At 35.9% G+C, this 22,774-nt stretch overlaps 2 protein-coding genes across 11 annotated transcripts; both read right to left on the bottom strand.

Moving 5' to 3' along the window:
* Window positions 1-2,874: 2,874 nt before the first annotated feature.
* LOC103502772 (pentatricopeptide repeat-containing protein At3g49730-like) lies at window positions 2,875-6,122 on the bottom strand. Its single transcript, XM_008466844.3, has 2 exons — window positions 5,541-6,122; window positions 2,875-5,260 (listed from the first exon to the last, which is right to left on the bottom strand). The coding sequence occupies exon 2, from the start codon at window positions 5,014-5,016 to the stop codon at window positions 3,091-3,093; it is 1,926 nt and encodes a 641-aa protein (XP_008465066.1). The 5' UTR covers window positions 5,017-5,260; window positions 5,541-6,122; the 3' UTR covers window positions 2,875-3,090.
* A 171-nt stretch (window positions 6,123-6,293) lies between these two features.
* LOC103502774 (uncharacterized) lies at window positions 6,294-17,748 on the bottom strand. 10 transcript variants are annotated; one of them, XM_008466846.3, is made up of 8 exons: window positions 17,496-17,748; window positions 17,365-17,413; window positions 17,185-17,259; window positions 9,416-10,862; window positions 9,241-9,317; window positions 8,945-9,056; window positions 8,696-8,818; window positions 6,294-6,850 (listed from the first exon to the last, which is right to left on the bottom strand). In XM_008466846.3, exons 4-8 carry the CDS (start codon window positions 10,832-10,834, stop codon window positions 6,491-6,493), a joined length of 2,091 nt encoding a protein of 696 aa, XP_008465068.2. In that variant the 5' UTR covers window positions 10,835-10,862; window positions 17,185-17,259; window positions 17,365-17,413; window positions 17,496-17,748; the 3' UTR covers window positions 6,294-6,490. The 10 variants fall into 10 exon arrangements, with proteins under 10 accessions (XP_008465068.2, XP_008465069.2, XP_050946515.1 ...); XM_008466847.3 differs by having other exon boundaries at window positions 17,210-17,259; XM_051090558.1 differs by having other exon boundaries at window positions 8,702-8,818; window positions 17,496-17,747.
* Between the last annotated feature and the right edge of the window lie 5,026 nt (window positions 17,749-22,774).

Here is a 22,774-nt window from a genome sequence, read left to right as displayed (position 1 = left end):
CACATGTAAAGGAACTGTTATATCATGGCGATCAGTGAAACAGATCATAACAGCTACCTCCTCATACTGGAATTCTTGCAATGCACGAGGCAAGTCAAGAATATGTATAGTTAAGATCAATGACTCGGCATATTCATGGAATACGTGACTTGTCTTCTAGTAAAATTTTTCCAAAAACGATACTAAATGAAGACAACAAGACATGTATAGCTAAAATCAAAGAAGGTTATATTAAAGGAGATAGAACAAAACATATTTCACTAAAATTTTTCTACACTAATGATCTTGAATAAAATGGTAATATCATAGTACAACGAATTTGTTCAAAGGATAACCTAATAGACTTATTTACAAAATCATTAACTACCAAACCTTTGAAAAATTGGTGCACAACATTAGAATGTGGCAACTTAGAGATCTCAAGTGATGTTTCCATGAGCGGGAGTAAATTGTTTTTTGTAAATATATAAATTATGTGAAATATGTACCCTTTTTCCTTTACTAGGACTTTTCTTCCATTGGGTTTTTTCCTAGTGAGGTTCTAATGAAGCATATTTCATATATTTAATGGGTATATAAGGGGGAGTATTATCAATATTAGTAAAATAGATGCTCATTATCCATTATGCTTAGTGTCATTGCTTGCCATATGTCATTCCCCTCCACATCCAACAGCTTTGTTGTCAAGTCCCGCCCCACCTACCACTTTCTGCGACTAGGAGGCGTGCCGCCTAGACACCTAATGTGTATCTCTCCGCAAGATAATAAGTTGGACCCTAGTAAGCGAAATTCTCAACTAACTCCATTGCAGGGTTCCAACTTGAACTCGAAAGATTTTTTCAACCCAACGTAGCGGAAAATACTAGATTGAACAACTTAGCTTAAACGCCTAGCTTTCAACTCTTAACTCAACTACCCAAGCGATAAGCACCATAGGAATACAAACGTAACACAGCAGAAAAATAATATAGAAAAACACATTTCAATTTTATTATTTGGTTTAATACTTTACAAATACATCTCTTCCTCGCAAGCCACTTAGATAAAACCTAAATCCTAAGCTCCACACCTTCCTCCAACCACTGGATTGCTAGTGTTCCCACCAATGTGTTCAAGAGCATAAGAACCCTTTTCTTATCCTTCTCCTTGCACGCTTAGCAATCCATCTCCAAGACAAGGCTCACCCTTGATTCAAGTAAAACCCATCTCCAAGACAAGATTCAAGCAAGCCTTGATCTACTTAAAGCATGATTGAGAATCAAGTTGTTTTATCTGGTCACGATGAGTTATTAAAAGCATGAGATTTGCTTCAAGCATAAGGTTTCTTATAGTATTTTAAGTACAAGGTATTTCTTAAATATTTTAACCATAAGTAATAGTATTGAAGCATAAGATTTAGTAAAGTATTTATGCAAAGCATGATTGAGAACTACTATGAGTTAATTTTATCTATATATCTGAATTATTTGAGCAAGTTAATTATAGGTTTTAAAAAGTTTTATATTGCTCTATACCTAAGATATTCAAAGATAGTTTAGCCTCTACGACGATAGTTGTGTGTGCACATAGATAATTTCCGTTGTTAGTGTCGAGTTTACTCTCCTACAACGATAATATCGAGAGTGTCGAAAGTATCCTACTACAACGAAGACGTTGGGAGTACTGAGTGTGCATGCCCTACTACAACGTAGCCAAATGAGTATTAGAATAATGAGAAAGTTTTACAAGTAAAATTTCTTTATATAATGTTTCCAAAGCATATTTTATTTAAATTAGTCATTCACTGGGCTTTAGCTCATTATTTCAAATGTTTTCTATTTTCCAGGTAGAGATCGTGATTCTCGAGTTTGACTTACTACTGCTAGTTTGCTATCCAAAAGGTTTCTTTTGTTATCATGTATCTTGATCGTGCATCTAGGGTAATGTTGAGATGTGAGGTTTTGAAAGAATATTTATGTATAGGTCTTTTGTTTACCAAACTTTAGTCATATGATTGTTGTAGATTGTACAGTTATGGTGAGTTATTTATATAAATATTACAATGTTTTTTTCAGTTTGATTCAATTAGATGAAAGTTAGTAATTTAGTAAGTTGTCAGTAAGTGTCGCAGTACTTGCCAACTACACACCTTCTCATAGGCTTAGAGAGAGGATCTGGGAGGGGCTACACACCTTCTCATAGGCTTAAAGAGTAGGGTTTGGGAGGGGGTGTGACACTTACCATTCTAATTTTGAAGTCTCTGTTGCTTTTGGAGATTGCCACACCACAATTGCACTCCACAAGAATTTCTCTAAACCTTAACAATAATTTCTTCACATTCCTTCTTCTGGATGATAGGAAGTTCATCACCTTCAACATCGCTGAGAGCACATCATCAACTTTTTTGTGAAGGTCGTCATTCAATGTGTAAAAGCCTCAAATTTTAACCTAAACTAGGGCGTGTTACTATACTTGAGATCATTTAAATCAAACTAAGACTCCACGTTGTATTAATAAATAGAATAAACCAAACTATCCAATTTAAAAGCTTCGAACTAAATACATCACTTTGTATTTACTGATGCCAGGTCATTTGATCGGAGGATCAAGAAGGTTGTAAACAGATTTGAGATTACTGAATTTCTTCCATAGAGCTTAGCTGTATGGAAAATAAAATCTTCCATGATTTGGATTTGTTATGCTTAAATAGATAAAAGTAAAACTGCTTTATAAATTTGTTTTTATGAAGAAGATGCTTTATGCTCTTCATCTTTGGCTTATCATTTTCTAAATGGTGTATGGAACCAAGAATGGTCTGTTTTATTGCTCTAACGGACAACGATCACTTTTCAATTCGTAAACACAACTTATAACAGATGGCTACAGACATTCATCTTCATCTTTTAACAATATCTTCATCTTGAAAAACAAAAACCCTCTTTCAGTAACGTACATAAGCATGAATCTGCTTCATCAGGAGATAAACAAGAATCAAAGTATGAAATCTAGCAACAAGACAGAATGAAAAACACAGTACCCAACCCTCCATCCCAGCAGTAAATCTTTTGCATAACTACAAAATGAATCATTCATCAAGACAAGGCTCTCAAATTACAGGGTTTTAGTTTTCTTGTGCACTCCACTCCAGTGACGTCTACGTGCTCTTCTTTTCCTTCCATCTATTTTGGCCTTGGTTTTCTCTTTTAAATCTCTCTCCCCCCGCCTCTTATACATCTTGAAAGTGATTTGCCTGTCTGCAGCCATCTTCCTCACCTTCTCTGTGATCTCAACAGCTAGTTGTCTGTGGAAAAGTTTCTTCAGGCCACGCATTAGCTTGGCAAAAGTGTCTGGCTGTGGCATTAAGTCCGCATCCATCATGTCCAAGCAGTACGAACAAGCCTCCTTCACATGCCCATTTGAAAAAAGTGCGTGAATCCAAATTGTCCAAGCATTGACGTTAAGTTCACATCCTTTAGTAGTTATACAACTCCACATGTTTTTTGCCATTTCAAGCTTTTCAGCTCTCAAAAGAGCATTTGTTAACTCCTTCAAAGTACCATACTGTGGAGCAGATAATAAACCTCTTTCAACCATTTCCTTGAAGTAATCACAAGCTTCAACTAGACAACCTTGACTAAGAAACCCATGAACCATCAAAATATATGTGTCAAGACCTGGATTAAGCCCACCTGCTTCCATTTCACCCCAAAGTCGAACAGCTTCCTTAAGGTCCCCCAACTTGCATACTAACCTTATCATTGTATTATAGATGTTAAGGTCTGGTAAGCAACCAATCTTCCTCATTTCTTCTATGAGTTCCATACACTCTTCCAGCTCTTCCTTCTTTTCATGTGCCATCATTATACACAAATAACTCGACTGACTAGGATCATGGCCTTTCTGAATCATGTCATCCAGTATCTCATAAGCTCTGTCTGTGTTCCCCCACTTGCAAAATCCACTAATCAGAGTTGTATAAGTGACAACGTCTGCCTCACATCCACTCCCTTGCATCTCAGTGAAAATACGCATCGCCTCATCCATCTTTTCCATTTTACAGAAAGCCTGAATCAAAATTGTAAAAGAAGCTGCATTTGGGCCACAGTTCACTTTCTTCATCTCTGCTAAAAGATCAAAAGCATCCCGCATTTTTCCTGCTTGAGCATACCCACCAAGTAAATTGTTATAAACCACAATGTCAGGCTCAAAACCAGCTTCCTTTATTTGGACCAATACATGTTTCGCCTCCATAATCTTGCCTTCTCGGCACCACCCATACAACAATGACGTGAAATGTCTCAAACTTGGATTGAATCGAACTCTCATATCCTCAAATAACGAAGCTGCTTCTTTAACACTGCCATTTTTGCACAAAGCATCAAGAAGACACCCAAATACGTATTCATCAGGCTCGCACCCATATTTAGGCATTTCATCAAGCACCTCAACTGCTTTCTTTACCATTCTGGCGGAAGCGAACCTTCTCATCAACACAATAAACACTTCGGGGGTTAGCATGTATGGATTCTCTTTTCTCATTTCCTCAATCAACGCCCAAACAGCTCCAAATTGTCTCATCTTCCCTAAAGTTTTGATCATAGCTTTGTACACTTCATAACTATGCTTATAACCCGGTTGCTTCGAAGCCCAGACGAAGAACCGGTAACCCAAGTTTCCGGCATCGCCACACCGGCTTAAAACTCGTTCTGGAAGACCGGATCGCAAAATTACACCTGATTCCTGCAGCGCAAGCTCGAGTTTCGGAACTCTGGTGTGAAATTTCCTTAGAATCCGGTACACCTTTTCGACGTCGACAGAAAATTCATCGGCATCTATATCGTGGGTGGATTCATGCGGAGTTGTTTTCAGATGAATAGGCCCAAACCATCCCCGCTGCGGTGTACCATTTGGACTCGTCTGAGAGCTTATTAGAGAAAGAGACAAGTGTGGCTTTTTAGGAAGGAAGATTAATGGGCTGTTCGATTTCGAAGATTGCTTGCTGAAGACATGAATGGTTCTGTGGTAAAATCTGTGCATTTTCTTAATCCTCCATTCTCCTCCCTCCACCAAACATTGCAGTTTCGCTTTTATTTATTTTCAGACACTACATACGGCCACTCATGTCTATGCCTCCCCCAGTTCCAACATCCCACCAAACAAAATGGAGTCAATCAAAATGAGAAATTCTAAGAGTGAAGCTCCACAACTAAATCAGGAAACAACAGGGAGTGCAAAGCTGAGTCTGTCTAGTCTCCATAACCAGAACACGCTTATTTATAACCTAGAATTTGAGAGACATAAAATCCATAAGATAAAAATGGGAGAAAGAAATGTGATAGGTCTCGAATCACGATGGTATAAGTATGTAATTTTCTGATTAAAATGATATAAGAGATGTTGGAGAGAGATAAATAAAATTGATTTGGTTGAATCGTATGAATTTGGAAGGGGTAGTAGCAGGTGGAGGAATTGGGAGAGAAGACAAACGGCATTGGAGTTCAGACGGAACGGTTGAATTGTGTGGATGAACGTAGGAGAAGAAAAAGAAGAAATTCACGTACCTTGAATGGAAACAAAGAAATCCCACTGTTCGACATGAAATTAAGGAAGTTAAAGTGTCGATATAGCCCCGATGGCTGGTTACACCTTGTACAATGCTACTTTGTGGGTCAATGGCCCAGATTTCGGCAACTGCTGTTTGAGAGCTTGCCGCCGCCGACGAACGAAAAGCACGAGTACGCTCGGCTGATGCGGCTTATTTTGACAGCTTTTCGGCTGGGTTGATGGAACTTGGAGAAAAAAGCCCTAAAGCACTCAATGGGAGTAGACCCTAAAATGATAGTGCCCCAATTGATTAGAACAAGGTAGGTGGCTCATTTGGCAGTTCAAGTGTGAAAATAAACCCAACTTTGGCCGAGTCGGGATTCACTGTCGGAGGCAGGTCAGGTGCACCCTCTTTTGGCATCAATTCGAAAAGAGGGAGTTGCAATTTAAACTTGAATTGGGCGGCTCAGCTGTTCCACGGGTGCACCACCTCTCAAACCGAAGCCAATCCATGTTTGGTCGGCTTTCATGCATCTCAAACAGCAGTCGAACTGACGTCGGTTTTTGTTTGGTTTTGACAGAAAGTAATCCAATTAAGTACCCTAATCTAAATTCAAAAAAATAAAAATAAAAAAAGGTTGCAATAAGTATGCCGTCAAAGTTTGCTTTTGTGGGATGGAAGTATTTTTACAACTTTTGTATGTTGTTTCCTAAGTTTGGTTTGTATAAATTTGATCGTGTTACCATATTCTGAAAAAACCCAGATGATATGACAAACAAAACAAGAAAGAATAACATTTAAATATATTCACTTTTGCTCAAAGCAACTGTTTATCAGAAAAACAATCGATCACCCCGGAGCATTCAATAAGAACAAATCTACTTTATGTATTTTTTTTTTTCTATAAATCTTCTAATATTTCATTTTCACAATAAATACAAAAGAAAGGAAAAAGGAAAAAAAATCTCAGAGAAGCGGCTCAGAGAGTTCCATCTCGTTTGAACTCTCTTGGTGCTGTGTTTCAGAGTGCCGAGAACCAACAAAATCAAGTCCAAGCCATTGCCATGGCCAACAAACATATCTATGACCATTTGAACTTCCTCTTCTCGATTCTTCTCGGTTATCGAGCTGTTCAAGCTGCCTGGTAAGCTCTTCCACCCTCTCCCTCAACCTAGACGCTCTCACATCTGCTAGTCTCAATGATTTCTCAGCTGCATCTCTGGCTGCCATGGCAGCATTTACCGTCTCTTCTTTAAATTTAAGTTTTTTATCTGAATCCAATATCACCTGTCTCGCTTCTTCAAGTTCCTGTTTAACACCTGAGATCTGCCAATACCAGATGGAAGTCTGTTATCACAAAACATGCTGACGATAAATGCTGTTTGGTTACAAGCAACGGTAAAAGCTTCACACAATCAAAAGCTCTCGAAGTTTTTGGTTGTATTTTACTGGAAAATACCAACCTCTCTCAGTAATCGTAATTACAAAAACAGAATTTTGTAATTAGGAAGAAGAAATGCTTTTGATCATAGGCTGCACAATGTCTAAACTAGCAACCAAGTTAATAGGTCTAGACCACACAATGTGAAATGATGAGAATATTTGCAATTGAAAAATAACTAACTTAACTAGGTCAAATGAATATCACGACACCGGATATTTCTGAGTGTATTCTTGAACATGCCTTTTGGGCTGCACGGCCAGAACAACTCATGTATCATATACTTCATTTTTTATTAGAGAGTGTTCATCATTTGTTAATATCTCAAGCTTCTAAACTTTGGGGATGGAACTTTTGTAAACATAATCAATTTAAAACCCCCCATTCCATTACCAAATGTGAAATTTATAATTATATATCAATTAAATCCATAAACTTTCAAAAATGAATCAATTCAGACTCTTAAAACAAATTTTCCTTTGAAAATCTTCCACACATTTACTCTAACTTACCATTTTGTTAAACTAACATTTAAAGAAAGTCAAACTATAAACATTTAGGAGTTTAATTGACTCAAATTACAAGTTCCACGTAATATTGGTCGGTCGTAGTCTAGAAGTAGTGATGTGGATTCAATCAATAATCTATTGCATGTACCTGAAGGACCAATCACAAAGCGCAAGGCAAAGAAGATACAAGAGGCTTTCACATTGCATGTTCAAAAGCTGGCAAATGCAGAACGAGAAACCGAGAATTTTGAACCCAAATTTTTGTATAATGTTAGTTCAGCAAGTCAAGAAGAGCATGGAGTCAAGATGACACGGGAAAAGTTGTGTAGTTTGGAAGATGGCACAGGAAACGAAAAAAGTGTGCAGAATTTGTGAAGAGGTGGCTGTCCAACTTGCATCTCTTGAAATTTCGTGATGTCAAGGTTGTCAAACGTTGCCATTATGAGGGGTGGATTACATAGCACATATTTAAGACAATTTAAAAACAATTCTATCTTTTAGTTTTGAGAAATGGTTGCTCTTTCGATGTACAATCAAGTTTTAAGTTCCTAGGTCTTATTTTCTACAATTTGCAATTAAGTATATTTGAATGACTTTTGAGTTCCTTGGTCTATCCATGACCATTTAGCCTATAAAAAGGCTTGTAATGCTCATGAAAGAAAACATGATGAATACTAAAAAGCTTTTGCTTATTCAACCCCTTTGGTGTTGTCTTTTCTATCAAATCTTGTCTTAGGTTTGATGTTCAATCGATTCATTGGATTAGTTTTGATCAATCTAATTCTGGAGTGAGTCGTCTTAGGATCTAGGACAGACCATCATAGATTCTAAGTTTGATCTGAGTGATTCATCCTCTAACAAAGCTCTTGGTTGAAATCATTCAGTAAGTTAGTCTCATCTGTGTCCGTTTACAAGGATCCTAGAAGGACCTCTAGCTTTATAAACTTAAAACATATTGGGAACTTATCAAGTAGGGTGTAAATGAATACATACCCATCATTAGTTCAAAGTTTAATTAAATGGATAAAACTCTCCCCAAAGTTTAATGGTATAAATTAATATTAGCCCAAGATCTTCTATCCTTAAAAAACTATTTTCTTGCGTATCCAACTATTTTCTTTCCCTCACCTCCAGAAAATTTCAGAGAAAGAAAAAGGTTCATCTTTAACGTCATTACTTCTACAAGGCAAATAGATAATTCACAGTCAACCTAGTACCTACCCATACCTGTGCCAGAAACTCTTGCTCAACAGCTTTGCCAGCAGCAGCTTCTTGCTCTGCAGCTACCTTCCATCTCATGATTTCTTCTTCCGCAGCTGTGACATCCATCATTAACCCTTCAACCTAAATCAATAAACGCTAAATTGTGATAACATATTACTACTGCAGTTTTACAATGTTCATTTTCAAAAATAATGAACAGAAAAGAACGAAAATTAAATTTAAATCATCGAACAATTAATTACATACACTTTCATTGGCAACTCTCTCCTTTTCTTCAAGTTCCTGAATTTGTAATGATCTAAGTTTAAGCTCCTTGGATTGGGATTCTAGGCGCTCTTTAAGTACAACTGACTCTGCCCTTCAGACATATAGGGTAAAAAATACGACGTTAGAGGTCAAAATCAGCAAAAATTGCAAATGCGTCTATAAAATTCTATAAACAATGGCTGTGTGCGACTGTCCCCAACATGTAAAATAAATCACAACTACAAAGTCCGAAGAATTTGTTTTAATCAAAAAGTCAGTAACTCTGGGATTTGTACCTTAACTCCTCCAGTGAATGTCGTAGCTCAATGATCTCAATCTGAGATGCCTTCACAATATTCTCCAGAGCACCAGCCTGTATTTTACATGAGAACATGATACATGAAACAAATTAAAGACATGATATCAATTAAAGAAAAATATTATAATAAAACAAGGCTCAAATGTGCTTACCAGGGTGAATATTTCATCCTCTGCATCTAGTGCTTTCCTATTGTCCCTTGTAGTAGGAAATTTCTCCTCTCCAAGAAGCTTGCTGAATTTGAAATCAATCCCAGCCTCTCTTAAACCATTCTCAGCTACTTCAAATAATTGATTAGCTTTTGAGGATGGATCAGATGTCATTCTCTTAGATAATGCAGTCCTTAGCAAATATCCAATATGTTCTTTCTCCTTGAGCAACTGGGCAACTGTCTCATTTAAATTTTTAGTTTCACGGATTTTCTCATCAATTAAACTCCTTGTCTTATCCATGACGAGTTTTGCCAATGCATAAATAGATTCCATTCCAGCCAATGATGCACGTAAATTCTCCTCCATGTCTGTTTCCCGAGGGAGAAATAAAGACTCTGAAAATTCAGAATGGTCCACATCACTAACATCAACTATCTTAATAATATCATAAATTTGGTCATGAATTTTAGAAATTAAACCCAACTGATCTACAAGTAAAGGCCTTTGGGACTCCATTTTCAACTCCAAATCCCTTAACTTGTCATCATACTCCTGCACAAGCTGCCTCAGCTCAGAAGCTTCATCCTCGGCCCTGCTTAATTTACCACCCACATCTTCTTCAATTTCTGATATCTTTTTATCTTTTCCGATGATAGTGTTTTCAAGGTCTTCAATAACAGAAGTTTTCTTGGAAACCTCATCCTTTAGCCCACTAATAGTAGCTTCAAGCTGAGAAACCTCAATGGCAATTTCATAATTCCTAAGCTCCATCTGTTCCCTGGTTTCGTTCCTTGACTTTGTCGTGGTATCAATCTGCCTAACAAGCTCTTCAATGATTTCATTTGTTCTCTTAATAACTCCATAAGCAACTGCAGGTAATCCTGTATATTTTTGTGACCTAGGCAACCCACCTGCCGTAAAATTCTTGAAACTGCTCACTTTTGCGGATATCTTATCAATCCCAGTCACGAGCATATGGGATGCATTACCAATTTCTGATCTCAGAGTATCCCTTTCCTTTAGGATCTCATCGAACTCCTTAGTAATCTCATCCCTAAGCTTTAAGACCTCATCTCTTTGCCGATTCGCCTCAGCCAACTCTGATGAAACCTTTTCATTCAATTTCAAAGCTTCTTCCTTCTCTCTTAATGCTTCATCCCGCTGCCTTCCACACTCATCTCGCTTCTTAATCGCCTCATGGGCAAGCGCTTTCAAGCGGTTAAATGACACTTGCAATTCCGATTTTGAATTCTCTGCTGCTTCTCGAGATTGCCGCTCACGATCACGCTCCGCAAGAATCTCTCTAAACCTCTCAACAGTGATTTCTTCAGGAGAAGGATTCTGGATCGTAATGGGATGTTCGTCACCTTCAACATCGCTGAGCACAACATCCACGTCTTCATCAAGGCCACTCGCCATTCAATATGTAACAGCCCCAACTTTTAGCCTAAATTAAGGCACGTTACTATATTTTCAAACTTAATCTAAAGTACAAAAACATGATTACTTAAATCAAACTATTTAAATTAGAACAAATGAATGAGTGTTAGTAAAATCTTGCACAGGAATAAGGATTTTCTAGTTGAAGTTGTTAATTACTCAACAAAAAGAAGTCTAGTTTCTGTAGTGGCAGACAGGAACGATCTCATAATGATGGATGGAAGAGATCAAGGATACTTAGGTAGGAGTATTTAACAAAAGGTTTGATTCATGCCATGCTCTTTTCTGTGAAATGCACTAGAAGGTAGAAGTTAATAAAAGTACTGTCTCCTTTGGTAAAAATAGTTTGTTTAATTGATTGAGTTTATTTTTCAATGCATGATGCTGCTTTCCTACGTCACCTTCTCTGTTTTATTTTTTTTATAGAAAAAAAACTGCCTTTATTGATAAAATAAATGAAAGAATCCAAAGGCATAAAAGAACCACGCCCACAAAAACCAACTATAGGAAGGGTTTCCTGCTTCCAACTAAGTAATATATTGCCTAGGGAATAATTACAAAAAGTCCTTGAAACCAAAGACCAAACTAGTAGGGTTTCTCTCTATCCCTCGAAACACTCTATCAAGTCTCTGTTAAGAACCTTCACCTGCACTCAGAAAAACCCAAACAAACTGCAAGAAACAGAGGCAGCACTCTGTGGATTCTTTATTTATATAAAGGGAGAAAAGTTCACAAGAAAGCTTAAACAACCCAAACAAAGAGCTAGCTAACGGAAAGGAAAATATCAACAAAATAAACAGTAGCAGAATTCCAGCAATTTGAGATGCTGGTGTCTCCCTTCAGCCTCCACAGCAGTCTTTTCTCAAAAAAAACATATCCTCAGCAATCCCTAAACATCCCTTAAATATTCCCCTCTTTTTTTTGTTAGTGGGTCCCTCCCCTTCTCTCAGCCTATTCGTTATTCATTCTTGTCTTGAGCCGGGCTGTCTATATGGATATTGGATTTCCTTCCTCTCCGTTTATACGTATTTATGATAGGAGGTCTTACAGTCTCTCTCCCCAAAGACCCCAAAATAACATACACACCCCCACAAACCAAAGAAACTGATCTTTCTATTTAAATGGAGAATGGCAGTGGAACTCCCCACTCATCAATTGAACATACCTACGACGAGCATGAGCAAGCAAAAAATCAAACTTTGGAAAGAAACCAATCCAAACAAATCTTGCAAACTAACACTCCCATAGTAGATTATCTAGATTTTCCTATGCCTTCCAACAAAGGATACAACAAAAAGGACTCGTTAACAAAGGCATCTTTCTTAAAAACCTTATCCATCACACAACCAATCAAGACTTGCTAGGAAAAGAACTTAACTTTCTTTGGAATATTAATCCTCCATAAAACATCAAAGACGTCAACAACAGGAGAATGATCCAATAAAATCGTAAAAAACAACTTGCAACCCTCCAAATGGTTAGGACTCCAAACACAAACATCCCTTCTCCCAAGCCTAAAGTCAAGATCCTCGATCAAGGAAAGAAGAGAGGTAACCTTTTTTTTGTTTTATTTTCTAAAAATGAGACATAAACTTCTTTGTTAATAAGAACTCAGAGTACAAGAGAGTTATACAAAGAGAGCAATAAAGAAGTTGTAAGCGAGGGAAACCTAGATGGATCGGGGGCGCACCCAGACATCTCAACTAGGTTGACACCCCAGTAGCACCAATCATCTCCCGAGCATACGAAATCAAAAGCAAACATACAATATTGAAAATTTCAGCTTAATACAAGGGTCCAGAAGACATTACGGGCCCGTTTGGTAACGTTCTTGTTCCCTGTTTCTTGTTTCTGTTTCCATTTTCTAAGATACAGAAGTGTTTGATAACGTTCCTTGTTTCTCGTTCTAAAAAAAAAGTAGAAACGTTTCTCATTTTATAAGGAATTATTGGTTTCCTTTTTCTCAATTTATTTCTATTTGTTTCTTTTTCCTTTTTCTCAATTATTTTTATTTTTTTCCTTTCATTTTTCTCAATTATTTTTATTGGTTTCCTTTTCATTTTTCTCAATTATTTTTATTTCTTTTCGTTTGACTGTTTCTCTATTATTTTTATTGGTTTCGTTTGACTGTTTCTCTATTATTTTTATTGGTTTCGTTTGACTGTTTCTCTATTATTTTTATTGTTTCCTTTTCCTTTTCTCAATTATTTTTATTGGTTTCCTTTTCCTTTTATCTCCATCGTCTTCTCCAAATAATCATCCTCTTCCTCTTTCACTCATCGTTTTTCTCTGCACACTGTCTTCCTCTTCACTCTCATCGTCTTTCTCGACAACCCGAACTCTTCCTCTTCGTCGGATCCATAGTTTTCATCTTCCTCTTTGTGCAAATCTGGGTTTTCGTTGTGAGTTTTTCTCTAAAGCATCATAGGTTAAGAGTTAAAGGTTAAATTTTGTTTTGTTTCTTTCGATTCTGAATATTGAAGACATAATAACTTACTTTAAAATTAATATTAAATTCTAGATGTCACGAAATAACGATAAGATTATTGAAATTGATGGATTAAAAAGAGAAAATGCCTGAGTAAGAGATGATATTGTCAATCAAATTTGGCAACATTTAAAGGATAAATATAATTTTATGCTTATGTTATTATTTTTATTCGTGCATTGATACTTCTTCGTATTAAATGAATAAACTTTTGATAATTTTATTTGTTATGTTTGATGGATAGACCTATATTTTTTGTTTAATGTTTAATTGGAGTAGATGTGAAAAATAAAAAGTAAATCTAAAAGAAAATCAATAAACAAGAAACAGTTATCAAACACATTTTTTGTTTCTGTTTCTTTTTTTTCAAGAAACAAAAAATAGAAACAGTTATCAAACGCATTACTATTTCTTGTTCTAGAAAAAGAAGAAACAGGAAACAGGGAACAAGGAACAAGAAACAAGAAATAGAGAATAGGAACGTTACCAAACGGGCCCTACATGACCAGAAAACAGATAAAACAAAAAGGAAGGCCCAAAAATATAAATCTCAAACTTAAAGGCTGAAAAGGGACAATCCATCAAAGCTTCAAGACTCAGAAGGAGTTTGAACTGTGAAGAAGCTTCAGACTGTGTAATCTGCAAACAATGGATCTGATGCAGCAACTATCAGGCAGGTTGAGTGAGAAAAGCAGACCAGTTGAGGCAAATGTCTTGAATGGAATAATTACCAAACTCATTTTTAAGGAGCACCAAGCTGCAACATTAAAATCTACTGCACGCATAATTTCTGCCCTTGGTCTTGCTTTATCATGGAAAATACATTGATTACGCTCAAACCATACTTATGTGAGTAGAGCTTTTGACAAATTTTCCCATTATACTAGATTTTTTTTGGGTAAAATCAAACCCGACAAAATTGAAACACACTAGCGTTTAGTGAACGATCAAAATGCCCTATCAAAATTGAGCAAGGAGAAAATCCTTACCCAGCAGAAGGAAGAGACGGGGCAGTTCAAAAAGATACGAGGAAGATTCTCACTAGCCTTCATACATAGAGGACAAATCGAAGGAGAGAGGCATTTGTTCGGGGATTTCTTTTGCAAAATTTATGAATTGTTGAGGGACCCGTAGACCATAATCCAAATCAAAATGTTAAATCTCCGTGGGCTGCCTGATTTCCAAATTGCTGTAAAAAGATGTTTATCCATCGAGGAGGCAGTTTTTAGATGAGCCGAAAGAGACTTAACGATAAACCAGCCGTGGGGTCAATGGACCAAGATCTATAATCGTCGGAATTAACCAATTCTTCAGTTGAGAGGAGGGATAGTAATGATTGAAATTCTGCAATTTCATCATCTTTCAAACATCTTCTAAAGGCCAATGACCAAGATGAAATATCACAGTCCCAATGTGCTGCTATTGAATCAGTGGGAAAAAGAGCAATTCTAAAGAGCTTGGAAAATTACTCCTTAATACAGGTGTTACCAACCCAAGGATCTGTCCAAAAACCGATTCTACGATTATTACCAAGTTTAAAAGAGGCTAATGAGTCTACCGACCTCCAAAATCTAGCAATGTTAACCCAAGGACTCCTTAGGTTGTTATTAGACTTTCCTTTAGTAAACCAATCAAAAGCCTCCTTACTTATTTGTCTCCAAAGAGCCGACTCTTCTTTTGAGAATCCCCACCCACACTTAGCGAGCAAAGTAGTGTTATGGATTTAAATTCCTCCTAGGCCGAGACCCCATCTTTTAGAGGTGGTGACACCTTGATCCAATTTACAAACTACCAACATAACCTTCCCAGAAGAAGTTCCTCATGATTCTCTCCAAAGAGGCACCACATTTTCAGGTATTGAAAATAAAGATAGGTAATAGGTGGGAAGACCAGCCAGAACTGAATTGCACGAGGTGTGTCTTCCTCCTCTAGAGATGTGATATCTTTCCCACCTATCTAGTTTCTTGTGAATTCAATCAATAACGGGTTGCCAAAATTCCTTTTGCGGAGTGTAGCCTCCCAAAGGGAGACCTAAATAGAGAAGCGGTAACTTTTCTGTCTTGCACCCTAGTAGATTTGTTGTTTGAATTAAGGGCTGATTTCTCCCTGTTTACTTTCTTCCTCGAACACCATTCGAATAACCTAATGGCATCCTTTAAGTAGCATCTTCACATCATACTTAAAGAATAGGAGAGTGTCATTGACGAATTGAAGCAATGGGAGGTTTGATCATGTCCTAACAAGGAAACCTTCGAACTTACCATTACTGTGAAGTTTGTTTATGATTTCTCCTAGAACCTCACTTACTAAGAAAAATAAAATAGGGAAAGGGGGTCCCCTAGGCAGATACCTCGAGAGGCTGTTATTCGACCTCTTGGCTTACCATTAATGAAAACTGAAAATTTTGGACTTCTTAGGCAGCCCATTATCCATGAAGTCCATGTGGAGCTAAACTTTTTAAGAGATAAAACCTTTTCTAAAAAGTTCCAATCCACCCTATCAAGGGCTTTCTCAAGATCAAGTTTTAAAATCCGGCCCTCTTTCCGTTTTGCCCTATAATCTTCCACTGCCTCGTTTGTAGTTAAAATTGGGTCAAGTATCTGCCTACCTTCAATAAAAGCACTTTGGAAGGACTTATAATTGTATCCATAACTTGTTTCAGGCGTTCAGATAGTACCTTTGCAACTACCTTGTACGTTAAGGTAGTAAGGCTAATTGGCGGAAATCGTTAAAAGAGTCCGTTCTCTTTTTTCTGTACTAAACAAATGAAGTTTTCTTGAATGTAGGCATTTAATCCTCCATTCCTGTGGAAATCCTCCATTAAGGATTTGAAAATATCCTTGAAGAGAGGCAACCTTTTTCATTTCCCTATTTGAGAACGACCAATGGAAACCAATGAGAAAGAAACAAATTTCCCTGACCAAAACAAAAAGTTCGACATGGAACAATCTTTCAAGGACAAATGATATAACCTAAGAAAAGCAGAAGATAGCATTGTTTATAACCAAGATACACTAATATTCACCAATTTAAAAGCCTCGACCATTTGTAAATAGAGTTCTCTTGGAAAAGTAGATTTAGTTTTTTTTTTTATTATTATTCTGATTATTTTTTAAGGACTCATATACTATCTCTTCATTATTTCAAATTTTCAATGAAATGTTGTTTCGTTACAAAAAATAAAAGACCAAGTTGAGAAAACAACTCTTTGGAGAATATTCGACGATGTGAAATATGGTACCATGCCGCTCAAAACAAAACTAGACAAACATTTGCTGCACTGGCCAGAGGTCAAGAAATCTATCTTCAACCTTACAACTTTTATACATGGTAGGATGACCTACAAGCTTGGGGCTGGATCGAAGATTGATTTTTGGCATGATGTTTGGCTAGGAAACGAGTATTGGTCTAGAAAATTCCCCCTTTCTATTTCTAACCTCTCTCTTGGTCTAGAAGATTCCCTCGTTCAAGCTTCCCCAAGTAAAGACAAAGCAGTGAAGCACCAAAGCTTCATGAGTTAATTTGGAAAGGCCGTTACCCTAAGAAGGTTAACTCTTCTTATGAGAAATCACGTTCTTTCTTTCCTTAAACAATCATAGTCTTCTAACTCCTTTCTCACTAATGAGATTCACGGTCACACAAGAATGCACAATCCTATATCATGATTTTAGCCCAAAGACCACACAAACACACTCATCATGCTTTTCCAGCCAATCTCAACATTACAACATCAAAAATCATGACTAACACCTCACTCATTCCTCACCATGTTTCAACATATGATAATTCAAGAATACGCATTTAAATAAATCAAAATTTTCAAAGAAAGCATGCATCCTACAAGGCATAGAGCAAACAGACTCAACAAACAAAAACTACTTCCAGACGTCCTAAACCACTCCTATGCTAACAGTTCCTGAAAGAAGAAAGACAACAGTACGAGATTAAAACTCAGTTCCAAATTCTCGATCAAAATAAAAAAGAATTGGGAGGTCAAAAAGAGTTGCCAACTATTTCTTACCCAACGTAGACGTCAAAATAAGTTCAATCAATACAAAACGAATCCGAACCTAAATACAGAAGAATTCCAAGGATTAGAAGCTACTCTAAAACAATGATCAAATTCAAAAAGGTACGCCGCCTAAATCTTACCAAAAAGGATTCAGGTCCTCAATGAATTGTGCAGAAATGAGTCCGGATTGTGCATCATCAAGGTTCCAAAAAGAGCCGTCACTGCCGACGCAGAATTTAGCGTCGTCGCCGGCGATAGATGGAGCGGCGGAGAAGATCTGAATGGAAGTGAGATTCAATGGGGAAAGAAAAAGGGAAGACCGATTGAAAAGGACGATGGTTTCAATTTACCAACTTCACCGGTCTTCTTCTACAATTGCCTTTTTTTTTTTTTTTAATTCAGAAATATTTGCCCTTAATACATCACCGATCATATTATCTGCTGTTATGCGGCCTATCGTTCTGTTCTACATTATCAGTTCCAACGTCTGCCACGTGTTTATGATAAATATCAAGTAGATCACAGCTGTACAGATAATTTTCTAATGCCTATTTGGAGGTCTATCGTGAGAGCTATTCTATTTCCTTTGTTTTATTTTAAAAGGTTTTGGCTTTGTGTATTCAATTAGGAAAATAATATACATAGGAAACTTGGAGTTATAATTAGGAGTCGTCAGGGAGAAGGATTGGATTACAGGAGAAAAAGATTATGATAATTCTATGAAAAAGTTGGATTATAATAACATGTATATGGAGGAAGTGTTATGAGGCAATTATAATAACATGTATTTGGAGGAAGTGTTATGAGACGATTATGATAAGATGTTTTTAGTGGAAGGGTTCGTATGTGGTGTTATCAAGATTATATTTTTTATTTTTTTATTCGTATTCTAAATCCATTACATAAATTTTGTATATTTAATTTACATCGCATTTTCGTAAAACAATTTTCATTAGTTTTTTTAAATGCGACGTCCGTTTTCAACGTTTTTTACACAAGCATTTCGTGGAATAAATTATTAATTCATAATCTAACTCCTATACACAAATAATATTTATTTAATTTACCAAATCGTCCTAGTTTTCGTAAGAACAATATCAGTAATTTTTTTAAATACGACGTTCATTTTCAACCATTTTTAACGTGCGAATTAAGAAATACAAAACTCTATGCGCTTTTTACGAGCATCGTGGAAAAATCGAGTGAATGTTTCAAGTAGGGAACTTTACGAACAAATGTAAAAACAGGACTTCTTACTTCAAACTATTGAAATAAATAATATGATTTTCGATTTGACATTCTATTTGTTGCTTTTGAGGGACCCGAAGTCATATTTTCAAAATAACCCATTATTGATGAAAAATAATCGATAAAAAACATACATTGAACGGGAAAAACTAATGCAAAAAAAAGGTAGGGCAAAAGTGCAATTTTTTTTTTTTTTTTTTTTTTTTGCAAATCAACTTGGATTTTATGCTATATGGCCATTCTACCTTTTTAAAGAAGAAATTGAAGAAACTAAGTAGGTGATCGTTTGGTTATCATATCGTTTTAAACGTCGTAGTTTTGACATTGATAAAAACACGCTTACTTTGGGAATAAAAACTTTTAGAAATAGACGTAAGCATGAAACATGCATAGAAGACATGAAAAATAAATTAATAGACAAAATTAGAAAATTTTATGAAATTCTACATATAATGTTGCATAGGTAGTGAGTTTCGTTAACAATTCATATATATTACAATCTTATAACATAAAAACTTATACGGGACAAAATAAAGTAAAGTACTTGAATGCATAGAAATCCTAGTACCTCAAAAGTTCAGGATATGTACTCGAGCTAACTGTAAAACAAAAGGAAAATATAAAAATTAGTGGCACACATTCTTGGCCGACGTAGGAAAAATATAGAAAAAGGTGTATGTGCACATACCTTTCCATATCAACTCAAAACCTTGTACGAAGGACAAAGGAACAAACTGTTAACAATTATAAAGAAAAAAATTAGAAATAAGTGAAAAAAATTTGTGTCTTAGAGGAAGAAAATTCGTTCAATAATTTGAAATCGAATTTCATGGATTGGAACAAATGTTTTCACATATACAATGGTAGGAAATGTGGTGATATGAAAGACATGGAAATGAACAACAAAAATGGAAAAAGACTTCAAACATGCAAGCAGTGACATAAAAACCATGCAAATACACAACAACAAGTGGCCTAACATGAAATGCAGCGAAAATCAATGACAAGTGTCGTAGTAGACTATGAAGACCAAACACACAATGGAATACAAACGGCATGGATGCATATACATACCAAAGGACTCTCGAATGGGGAGTTGCTATGCAAATGAACCGAGGAGAAAAACACACAGACTATAGAATGCCATAACAAGTTTATATAGATGGGTAGGGCAGAAGTAATGATGCATTAAAGACCCAAACACAAGCAAACTGAGCATGGACTAATAACAATGGAAAAGACAACACACATCAAATGGTAAAAGAGAAGTTAGATAACCAGAAAAGTTGGTTAAAATTATAATGCAGCAGATCTACCACAGAATGCACATGTTGTGTATATACATAGATGAAGGGACAGAAGCATCATAAATCATGGGAAAAAAATATACGATAATATACTATGATGAAAAGTACGCAAGTATTCAGTATACACTCAGTAGCAATATGTCCATAACATGTGTGTAGAAAAATCGGATATAGGCAGCAGCATCAAACATGAACACAAATACCAAACTACAACATTGGAATTAACAGATTCACAGAAATTAAAAATAACATATTTTGGTAGAATAAAATATGGACATGAATCAGACAAAATATGAAACTGGGGACCTCATCATCCGCAATGGAAAATAATAGAGAAAACATTACCTCCTTCCCTACCTTGCTCGACCCACTCACTACCGAACGGATGTATCATCTATGTTTTATCAGTAATGGCCGAGAACCTCGATCGGCAATGGAAAGAGCGAGCGACAAGGGGAAGTTCGCACGTGAAGGGGCTATTCGAGTGGCAAGCCTTTTCAAGCAACCATGCAAGGAACCCAAGTGGGTCACGGTGAGGGTTCAGAGGCTTCAACCGTTGAAACGAAATCGGTCAAAGAAAACCCAAAATAAGATGGACAGCGAAGTGTTTTGGAGGTAATGCATTTGAACGCTTCTATCAACGAAACTCTTTACCGATCCTATATATGCGTTTGGGGAAAAAATAGGTTGGGTTCGTGAAAACGAAACCAACCGTCGGAAGGGGAAGACGAAATAGAGCATTTTGAAATGGTAAAAAAGAAACAGACCTCCAGTCAGTGAACAACAAAGCGAAAAATGATGAGGGGAGGACAGTCTATGGCATAATGATCAAGGGAGACAGAAGGGTAGTTTCGAGGACTTTGGACGGATTTAGAAGGAAAATTCAGGGGGCTAAGATGGGTGGAGGAAGGATTGAGAAGGAAAAGTGAGAGAGTGAACCCGGGTTGAGAAGATGCCAAAGAGGGTTTTGAAACCCTAACCCAACCCTTCCCTTAACCCTTCCCCCAAACGTCGATTGGGTTAAACCCAACCCCCATGACCCAATCTCTCCCCCAAACACCCTATAAGTATAAAACATTAACTACTTATCTTGAGAGAACGACGATGTATTTGTATATCTTATAGATATTTGGAACAAATCATAAAAACAAAAAAAATTAAATACATATTTTAATGATCAAACAAACGTCTAGCATTTTAAGTTATAATGGTTATTGATAATATTATATATCTTCACATCTAGTGACATTTTGATACTAATTTTTTTAATGTGTGTTGATTTATTTTCGGTATAGTTAAATTGTCGATTCACTTTTAGTTGCAATGTTGAACCCACGAATGATAAATAAATAACATAATTTCCTTCATTTGTTCTCAGTATTTTTTTTCAAAAACGAAAAGCTTATGTAGTCGGTAAGATATTTTCATAAATTCTAGATTTGCCTTTGATATTTCAAACGATTCGTCGCTTCTCTTTCTTCTCTTTCTTTATGATTTATTTATCTTATCTTCCATATTTCTTTAGCTTCTCTTTCAGATTTTTTTCTTTTATTTTTATTAATATTCTCTTTCTTTCTTTCTTAATTGTCTTTTTCTTTCTTTCAGCTCGTATTCCAGAATATCAAGATCGCTTAAATATCAATTTGATATGATGTAAACGATCACTTATCTAGTTGACATAATCAACACAATTGTTTAGCATTGTCAACACAATCATTTAGATTTGAAGTCTTTTTTGCATTGTTTAAAAAGAACTACAAGTTCGTGTAGATATGATATAAATGATCGCTTACCATGGTCAACACGATCATTTAGCATGGTCAACATGATCGTTTAGATTTGAAGTTTTGTCCCATCTTAAAAAAAACTATACGATTGTGAGGATATGATTTAAATTATCACTTATTATAGTCGACACAATTGTTTACCATGGTCAATACGATCGTTTAAATTTGGTGCAATTACGGGTGTCGAACCTAAGAGAGTGAGGCTAAGTAAAATTTCTTAAACAAAAGCTTCAAAGAGACGAGATTAGTAACAAAAAGAAGAAAAACATTAAAAACAATTTAGGGAAAATCAATAAGGACCAAAAATTAAGGAAAATTTTAAATTGCAAGTCAATTCACAAGAAAAAAATTAAAGATTGAAATTCAATAAGAAAAATGAAGAATGGGCTTAGCTATTAGTCCATTCTTATCACTCATTAAGAGGGCTTCTTGATTCAAGATTCTTCACGAGATCAACTTTCTTGATCTTGGAAGAATTTTGATCAAGACAAGAAAATAGATGATTTTCATAGGGAATTAGTTTAATTCTTGCAATATTAACTAAAGCTCTTATCTTGTTCTTTAAAGAAAAGTGAAGTTCTCTTCACAATTTTGGCAATTCAAGAATTAATTGAAAATTAATTGTGCAGTACTCAAAAATATATGAAGGCAATTTCAAAGAAAAATGTCAAGAATCAAGGAAAATCCATCAAGCATCATTTAAATTCAACAATTAGTGAAAAACAATACAGAGTCAAGTAAATTTTTGTGCAGAGATAAATAATCCAATTAATCTTGTATTAATTGTCATACTTAAATATCTTGCATACAAATATTGAATCAAAATTGAAATGAAAAATGAATTTGATAAAAATTATTAAAATTGAGACATGAGTTTAATTCTTGATACAAACAAAAATTAGGGATTCCAACAAAATTTTACATCAAAATCAAAATTGAATCAAAACCTAATTGCATGAAAAATTAAAGAAAAGAAATTCTCAAAGAACGATTAATCATAAGTCCACTTATCTCAAGAAATTAGTCCTCCATCATCAAGAAATGTTGTTGAACAAGAAATTTTGGCCAATTAAATCA

This window comes from Cucumis melo, chromosome 10, assembly GCF_025177605.1.
Source record: "Cucumis melo cultivar AY chromosome 10, USDA_Cmelo_AY_1.0, whole genome shotgun sequence".
Classification (NCBI taxonomy): Eukaryota; Viridiplantae; Streptophyta; class Magnoliopsida; order Cucurbitales; family Cucurbitaceae; genus Cucumis; species Cucumis melo.
The sequence above is the reverse complement of the archived record's forward strand: the minus strand, read 5'-3'. Positions and strand labels throughout refer to the sequence as shown.